This window comes from Nilaparvata lugens, chromosome 5, assembly GCF_014356525.2.
Source record: "Nilaparvata lugens isolate BPH chromosome 5, ASM1435652v1, whole genome shotgun sequence".
In the NCBI taxonomy this organism is placed as follows: domain Eukaryota; kingdom Metazoa; phylum Arthropoda; class Insecta; order Hemiptera; family Delphacidae; genus Nilaparvata; species Nilaparvata lugens.
The window spans coordinates 19,229,412-19,239,029 of record NC_052508.1 but is presented as its reverse complement, the minus strand read 5'-3'; the positions used below and the strand labels follow the sequence as shown (position 1 = coordinate 19,239,029).

Below are 9,618 nucleotides of genomic sequence, written 5' to 3'. Positions count from 1 at the left end.
AATTTTCCGGCACTCTCTAAAAGTTGTTGAGTAGTTATTTTTAAATACTGAATAATTTATAAATAAAAATATTTATTATAAATATTTTAAAAGTACTGTAGTTATTTTTAATGAGAATTTTCTTATGAAAATACTTAAATTCTGAATAAGATTATGAAAATTTTTGAATTTAAATCAAATAAATTATATTTTAAATTTAATTGAAAGTTATTCTAGTTATTATAGCTTAGTCATTGATTTTCAAAGATTTATTAACTTTAATTATGTGGGCTTCCCAGAATTTGAACATACTACTACTTTGAATAATTATTATAGTAACTAGTTTAATTAAAATAAAATAGAAAATCATGTCGGGAAATAGATGCGCATTTAGGAAATGTTCCAACAGTCGTGCAAAAGTTAAAGGATTGAAAATGTTCTCCTTTCCCCGGGATACTGACACAGCAAAGATCTGGGTGAACAACTCAGGTGAGTTTCATTTTTATTCATTATTTATTAATTAATTCAATGTAGAATATAGCCTAGATATTGAACAATATTCATGAATAGTACTTCATTTTTCAAAGTTGAAAGAAAATTTTCAACTTTCGGATAAGGAGATAACATACATTTCACAAGTTTCTAATTTTTTCAGACGTTTTCCTTATAGATTTTTAATAAAAGCATCGTTGGCACAAACATGTTGAAATGCGGTATTGTACTTGAAAGATTTACTTATCCCTGTTGCATGAAATAAGATAAAATGACAGTTGAATGCTATATACTGGAGCCATCTAGAGAAGCAGGAGACGTCATTAATCGGCACCTAATCACGGTCAAATTGCATAATGTGTTTGTGCAACCTGGCCCTAGAATAGTAATATTCCTTAAACATTAAGAAACTCAATTGATTGTTCCAATTGATTGTAATAATTGATAAAACTTTCTATTCAGAAAAGAAAATAGAAGTCGATCATGTGTTTAGATAAAAGTAATAGCATCATGTTGACATTGGTTTGAAGTAGCTAATCAAAGTTCTAAGTGATTTCTCATTAAATAAAATACAATTTTTATCCCAAATATGTTTTCAATTTCTCAGGGAATCTAGAACTGATAGAATTATCACCAAAATCACTTGGTAAAAAGGATATATGCGAGCAGCATTTCCAACAGCAGGATAATTTACCCAGTGGACGTCTCATGAGAGGTATGTAAAACAATAATACTCTAAGCAAAAATAATTTACTTTGTAGGAGTCTAATCTAACATTCAGCTGAATATGGATGTTTCAAGGGACTGCAGTAAAAAATGTAGTCTACTTTAACAGGGAGTGTACTATAACTGGGAATGGGGTATATTATATCGCGGTTCACTGTATGTATTTCTCTTCTTCTCATTTTTCTTCTTCTTCTTCTTCTTCTCATTCTTTTTCTTCTTCTCCTTCTTCTTCTTCTTCTTCTTCTTCTCCACCTTCTTCTTCTTCTTCTTCTCTTCTTCTTCTTCTTCTTCTTCTTCTTCTTCTCTTCTTCTTCTCATTTTTTCTTCTTCTTCTTCTTCTTCTCATTTTTCTTCTTCTTTTTTTTTCTTCTTATGCTGCTTCTCTTTCTTCTGCTTCTCCTTCTTCTTCTCTTTATACTTCTATTTCTTTTTTCACATTTTCCTTCTTCTCCATCTTCTTTTTCTTCTTCGTCTTCTTCCTCATCTGCTTTTTCTCCTTCTTCTTCTTTTTCGTCCTCTTTTTCTTATTTTTTTCGCTTTCTTCTTCTTATTCTGGGATGTAGGTAGTGAAAAAGAGTAGGAGAGTTAGGGGAGAAAGCTTAAAACTATCACTCGCCAAATACGTTTCTCTATCACAGCTTCTCCAAACTCAGGGGTGGGAAGAGAGAGAAAGCGAGTGTCTGAGAGAGTGCGAGTTAGGTTTTGTTTGGATGTAAAGTATTGTGTCATATTGTTTCCTTGTTTTGTTTGCTGAGTCAATGGCAATATAATACAGTATACAGTAATACATATTAGTATATGTTTCAATGGAGTAAAGTGTTATACAGTTTAAGTTTATATACGGTACATACTATAATTATATGGAATTACTATCTTCAGCTGAATTGGTAAGGGAGAAAGAAAACATGAATACAAGACATTCACACGCATACGATGATCATTTCTGAAAACGATTATCAACATGGTACTGTAGCCTTAATAATAAAAACCTATTATTCATCACGATTAACTTTAGATATAGAATTACATTCTAATTGTGAAAGTCCAAGTCTACTTCCAAGTTAGACATTTCTTGTAATATATAGGCCTAATTACTATGGAGATAGAGTTTGTCAAAGAGCCTCTCTGCTCTCCTAGTTTTCTTTACGCACACAGCAGCAGACATACGGTGTAAAAAATCCCTCTCCAGGTGTTTGAATGATACAACGCAAACAGGCGTCTGTCTGTTTCCATATCATGTTTACTCATATCGGCATGCTGCTTCATATTTTGTCCATCTGTCTGCTGCTGTGTACATGCGCCAAAAAGATGGAAAATTCCTATCCATTCAACAACAGGCATAGCCCAAAACTACTCTGTTCCCAAATTTTGATAAATAATAAAATGTCCAAAATAATAGGTTATGTTCTTACTTAAACGTTAAAGTTCAAAGTTCTGTCCAAAAATATATATGAGCTAAAATTTTTGAATTTGGAATGATTAAATACCAAATTATAGTCGAATATTGCACTAAATATCACCGCACTTTGAATAAATCAAGCTATTTCAGAAAATTTTTAAGCCAAAAATATATACACAACTTTCCACTAGGCACAGCTGTTACCACTCTTCAAGCTGTTACAATTTACAAAATGTTTCGATAATTAATCACCTCAATTTAAATTAAACCAATATGGCTCAAATAAATTATGTGGAACTATAATAATTATAATATAATTATGAAAGATATAATAATTATATCAATTATTATATCGGTATCATCAATATTCAACAATGATTTTTCGGGTGCATACCAACTGACCCAATTCCCATTTGACCCAACCTACCACTTGACCCAATTTTTTTAAATCGAGAAAAGCCGCGAAACCACTTGACCCAATAGACATCTGACCCAATATACCATTTGCCCCAATATTATAAACATCACAAAACCATCTGACCCAATTGACATCTGACCCAACCTACCACTAGACCCAACTACTGTGCTGCGCTCTCGTGGCATAGTTTATGGTGCGCAAAACATCAATGCCTTCTTGATGAGTGGTACTCCTTCGACAACTTCAATAAATAACTCAACTGAGAAATGCAGTCTCATAAGTACCGGTAACCGAGAATTGTAGGGTACTATATCATGGAGATTATTTGATTTTTTTTACAAATTTCGTTGTGCAAATTGTTTATTTCTCAGTAAATAAATAGTACAACCAGAAACATAGCTTCTGAAATATTCATAAAACTATGTAGGTAGGCTACTCTGAATCGATATATTCTAGAAACACTTATCCAAATTTACTGAGGGAAGAAACTTGTGAGGAAATTTTTTAAGGCAGATTCCATCAAAGTCATTCTCTACAATTATTTATGTTGTAGGTTTCAACCTAGGTTATAAGGAATGTCCATAAATATTCATTTCCAATTTCTATTTCTAATACAGTAACTCAATTCCATTGTCTTACAGAACTTATATCGTAGGCTGTAGGATACCTGTCAACAGCTTTTTTCTGACTTAATAAAAACTATGATAGCAACAATAGACTACAATACTTGGAGTAAGGTAAAATCTAGTTGTGAAAAGTTACCTATATCAAATTGAATAATCATCAATCATTTACTGATTGATAAGATGCTTTTATGGTGGTTTTACCAAATCTAATAACCTCATCCAAATTTAATAATACAGATCTAACCTCAAAATCACAAAATAACACAAATCTAACCTCAAAGATAGCAAGAACTGTCAAAACAGTTGTGCTTGGTTTCAAGGCCTTCTAGACTTTTACCTGAAGAGTAGACCGTAGGTAGAGAGTAACCAAGCCTGGAACATTGCAGACGTTTTGCCAGAGTGCAGCACAGTAGTTGGGTCAAGTGGTAGGTTGGGTCAGATGTCAATTGGGTCAGTTGGTTTTTTGATATTCATAGAGTTGGGACAAATGGTATATTGGGTCAGATGTCTATTGGGTCAAATGGTTTCGCGGTTTCTCTCTATTTTAAAAAATTGGGTCTAGTGGTAGGTTGGGTCAAATGGGAGTTGGGTCAGTTGGTTGAGCCCCGATTTTTCAAAGGAATTTTGTATTGTTCACATGAAACATGCCGACTTATGTTCACCTGTTTAATTGTGAAAGTGGAAAGTTGCATAAATGTAGGAGTAGATACAAGTGCCCAACGTGACCAAACCTTGGGACAGATAGCAAAAGGGAGGCAGACGTTTTTGAAAATTCGACTCTTTTATCATAATAAACCTGTAGTCGCCTTTCCTCCCTTCTCATTTTTATCTGGAACTTCTCTCTCAAAAAAGGTAGACTTGTGTAGGCTGAAATTGTCCCCCTACTATAAATAAAACTATTAAAAACAATAGATGAGCGTGCACATTTCCTTTAGGACCTTGGATTTCAGAAGAGGCTTTTGTATTTCTAGCTAGGTTGCTAACCATTTTTTCAACTCCCTCATGAATTGGGTGGCATCAATTTGTAAAAGATAGGCAACATCAAAGTTCTAGTGTTAAGAATAGGTATTTTAGTTTGCAAATTTGACCATTTTCTCTCTTACTCAAAATATTTTTTATCGAATTTATTGATAAGAATCTTGCTAAAAAATGTTATCTACTATGTGATAAAAAACAAATAATAAGCTTCATCCAACAAAATAATTTCAATAGATATAACAACAAAATGGTGGTATAATATTCATTCATACATTCATATTAGGTTTTTTCTTCATGACAAAGAACTGTCTCTAGGCGAATAAAATATATTTGAGATGGAATTCATTATTACTAATAATCATTCTTGTAACAAATATACCGAAGCAACTTGAATCACAGCTACTCAAAGTACTATATAGAAGGAGGCAGTAAAGGAAAATTAGCAACCATGCGGTCATTTTTATCAACGATTATCAACGCTTTTTCAGATACAAACGTTCTTTATTCTTAAAATAAATTTTGTTTATTTTTTTAAGGTCATAAACTCTCAATTGCAAAAAAAAGATAGAAGATGACTGATTGAGGTACAAGGTACAAAACTAAGCTCCTTTTATAGGATGCATTAACAGAGACTTACTTTTTTGAAATTCGTTTAAAACAAAAGTATCCTAAAAGTAACATATTAAGAATACTTTGCCGAATCTTGTTTTACACAGTCTTGAAAATGGCCTCAGTTGATATAACTACTCCATTCATAAATTATTAATATACACACATTCACGGCTTGATTGAACAATCGCCGATCGGAAAGGAAGTCGGGGAAAATCCAATAATAATAATATTATTGACTGGATAAAGATTTTTAGTTGAATTGCAACAATTAATTAATGGTTAATGGAGTAATTAATTTACTCCCTGGTTGTATGACTATAATGATAATTGTAATGTGCTTACAATTATTGCTGAAAGTAATTGAATAATTCAGTAAAGAATAACTCCCTCATCTTGACTGACAGTATTCTACTCGCTCTTTCGATCTTATACACTCTCTCAATGATTGAATGAAATTACCGTAATATCACAATTACGACAATGTTGTTAATTTTTCAGGTGCCTTTCCGCAAGTCTATTGTGGCTGTGACAGTGATCCGGGCCCATCCACAACCATTCACTCATCTAGTCCAGCTTCTCCTCGTTTCAACATAACATTGGCGTCACCAATGTTTCTATGATGCATCGGACCAGCTCTAAAAAGCTCTAAACTAACAGTAAAGTAGGAAAATAATGAAAATAATAAAATCGTCATTTCTTCAATCAATTGTAACTTTCTAATGATATTGGAATCGGAAGTATTGTCGACTAGAGTGAGAAAAAGAGAAAATTCTGCACATCCTTGACTATATTTTGAAGTTCCAATTGAAGTATTTCAAAAGATGCGCAGATTTGAATAAAATTTGGTTATTAACTTAAAAAATTATTCCTAATAAGATAATAGAAATTAAAACTACAAAATATTTACATTGGAAGCACATCCCCTTTTTTCATGTCTGTATTGACCAGACCAATATGGAAAAGTGGAGTTTCATCTTGATGAGATTTTATCAGCTGCTCCATAGGCCTACTGTACATAAAAAATTTGCATTCATCACATTCCAAAAGCTCCAAGCTCTAGAAAAATTTACAATTTGATACTTTTTGATATGTGTTTCTAATTCTACATTACGATATAACAGAAAAATTGATATCCATGCAAAAGTAAGAAATGATCAATTTATTCGTGGACAATTATATTTCATGACTAGATCCATGGATTATTGAAAATTGTTAATGAAAAAAAAAATTAATTGATAATCTCTTTTCATTTAAAATTTAAAATCTATTTTTTATATAAGATAATATTCAAGATAAGATAATAATTATTATAAATTTATTTGAACAGTTAGTAGCAATAAAACAACAATTTATTACTATTGTATAATTATTCAATCACTTGAAAAGCCTATCAAATTAATGTTTATGAATATCTTTAATATCACTATACATGATAATCAGACACATGATGAAATTTTGAAATTTCAAAAGTATAAAACTCAGTTTGAATAAAAAATATTTGACCTGAAAATTGAGTATGTAATTGAATAAAACTGTATTATTCCGAATGAAACTTTTATTATTAATTTTGTGCTACATCTTTTTATTTGTGCTTCACCTTTAATATTCTTTAGTTTTTAATGCTTTAGATCATGACCATACACAAGTTACACTAAAGATGGCCATGTTTGGATCAGGGTCTATAAATACACTCATGTTCCTTATGGAGCGGCCATCTTATGGGGTATTTATGGTGGTCTTAATGATAACAGCCGTTGAATTTGAAAATTGGTGAACTTGAACCCCATAAAATGGCGATTTTGCAATGCATCGCAGGATTGTGTCATGACCTGTATTTATAGTCTTTGGTTTGTATAAGTTGAAGCTAGCACTCTAGCTGCTTCCATCGGTAACTAAGTTCTTGACACCATAGTGAGGTTCACATTATAATGGCAGTGATAGGAGAACAAGGTTGCCTCTGTCTTGTCAATGATTTCAATGGCAGTAGCTGATACCACTTTATTGATACAATATTAACTCTTTATTCTCATTTAAAAAAATAAATTATATTTCATTAAGCAAGAAATTATAATTTTCAAAAATTATATGATGAATTTTAATAATTATGGAAATTCATTATGAAATAACTGAAAAATATAATTTCTTGCTTAATAAAATATAATAATAATATATATATACCCTATATAATATATATAAGTTATATTTTAATGATAGTAAATTATATTATTTTCATAATAATTATGGATATTCATTATAAAATTATTGAGAAATATAATTTCTGGCTTGATAAAATACAATTGTTTATTTTAAACTACAAAAAAGAGTTAATATTGCATCAATTAACTAAATTATTGAGATTTATTATCATCTTATTGTAGTATCCCTGGTTACCTAGTAACATAATATTGATGTTGATTCAATATACAAATTGAGTTACTTCTTATCTATCATTCACACCTATTACAATAATCTAATATATTATAAGTTATATAAGTTATATAATATATTATAAGTTATCTAAATAATATTTCATCTCAACAATAATCCAATCTTAATGAAAACCTTATTATAATCTTAATTATTAAGATGAAATATATTGTTTACTATTAATTATACATTGTTTTAAGACGATCTGGCAACAGAACAAAGCGGGAAAAAGCTATCTGCTTTGTTGAATGATAGACAAGGATAACAATACTATTAATAATGAAACATTGCCGTTATAACGTGGACATCACTATAGCGCTCCAGGCGCTTTCATCAGTAACTAAGTTTCCCTCACTAGCGCTACTGATTGCACCGTCTAGAACTAAGGTTCCGATGCTGGCGCTATCTCTGATACTCGTCTAGAACTATCTCGACCCATCAGATTTCTGGTAGTGTTTCTTTCCTCTGTGTTTCTTTCCTCTGTGGCCTAGTCCTTCTGATTAGCTTTACATTTTCTCATAAATGTAACTTATTATGGAATTTTAATCACTGGGCAACATATGAAAATATTTATCTTCCATCCTACCCACATTGTTTTCTTTTCAAATGATTCCAAATCATGTTTCTGGACTATTCTGCTAGATCGCATATTATATAGGCTACAAGTGAATTATTACTTCCATGTTCGAATTCAGTTGTTTTTCAAAAGTATAATAAATTCACAATGGCTGACGACTGTACCTGCTCATTTATTCATTCACACAAATCAATCTCGGTCTCAGCAGAAAAGTTGGAGTAAGTGTACGTCCAGTGCCAAAATACCTGTCATCAAATTTTTGGTTGGGATCGATGTTATTTTGAGCACAAAATCACAGAAATTGAATGGCGGTCACCATTGTTGGTAAAATAAACTAAGTTTAAAGTAGCACAATTTTACATGCATTTAACCTCTAAGAAAGCAGTCGTTTTGATTATCGAAATCATCAAATTATGATATTCCTAATCTAAGTTTTCCTAACCCAAAGATTTCCCTAACCTAAGCTTTCCTAACCAAAACTTTTCTAACCTAAAGCTTTTCCTATCCTTAGCTACTTATGGCTGCTACCTATAGGTTAAATGCATATGAAATTATGCTACTTTGAACTTAGTTTATTTTAAAAACAATAGTGACCGCCATTTAATTTTTGTTCTCAAATAACATACTAAATCGATCCCAACCAAAATTTGATGACAGGTATTTTGGCACTGGACGTAATTTGGCACTTTGGCCTAAAAGTTTTCTATCCGATGCTGACGTCACGATATGGTGATATGGCAGGCTATAGTGAGGTCCACATTATAATAGCAGTGTTTGATTTGCAATGGTGTTGCTATCCTTGTCTATCATTCAACAAAGCAGATGCCACTATCTCTTCCACGCATTGCGATGTTGCCACATCGTTTATCAACAATGTAGAAATTCAACTAATTGACAAAATATTTTATCTCAATCATGAAAATTTATTATTACATCTTTAAAAAAATATATTTTCTTGACAATAAAATATGAATAACTATTTGCAACAATAATGAACAGTTAAATTCATTAGATATACAAGTATCAGCTGTTTGGGTGGCAAGGCTGAGATCTGGCAACCCTTTTCTCCTATCTTCCTACACTGCCATTATAACGTGGACCTCACTATAATAGACTTCTCAGTGTGTCTATTCTATAACTGGTCTAAGACTGAAACTGATACTATGCTTGCGCAGTTAAAAGGTGCGGTTCTACAACGAGCCTCGCCTGGCAAGAGTGAAGCGCCGGAATAGTAGCCTTATTTTGATTTTTAGCCGAATCCGATTCATCATTATACAAACCACTCCTTGTCTCAGACAGCACCGTATCGCGCATGCGTTAGCAACGGGTTTTTCCCGTTCCATTCAGTCAGATCTTTGAATGTAACGTTCTTTGTGATGATGGT

General features: G+C 31.8%; 1 protein-coding gene across 1 annotated transcript; it reads left to right on the top strand.

Annotated features, from left to right (window-relative positions):
* The first annotated feature begins 301 nt into the window (after positions 1 to 301).
* LOC120351260 lies at positions 302 to 6,053 on the top strand. Its single transcript, XM_039427833.1, has 3 exons — positions 302 to 468; positions 1,079 to 1,186; positions 5,729 to 6,053. Exons 1-3 carry the CDS (start codon positions 348 to 350, stop codon positions 5,848 to 5,850), a joined length of 351 nt encoding a protein of 116 aa, XP_039283767.1. The 5' UTR covers positions 302 to 347; the 3' UTR covers positions 5,851 to 6,053.
* Positions 6,054 to 9,618: the final 3,565 nt, after the last annotated feature.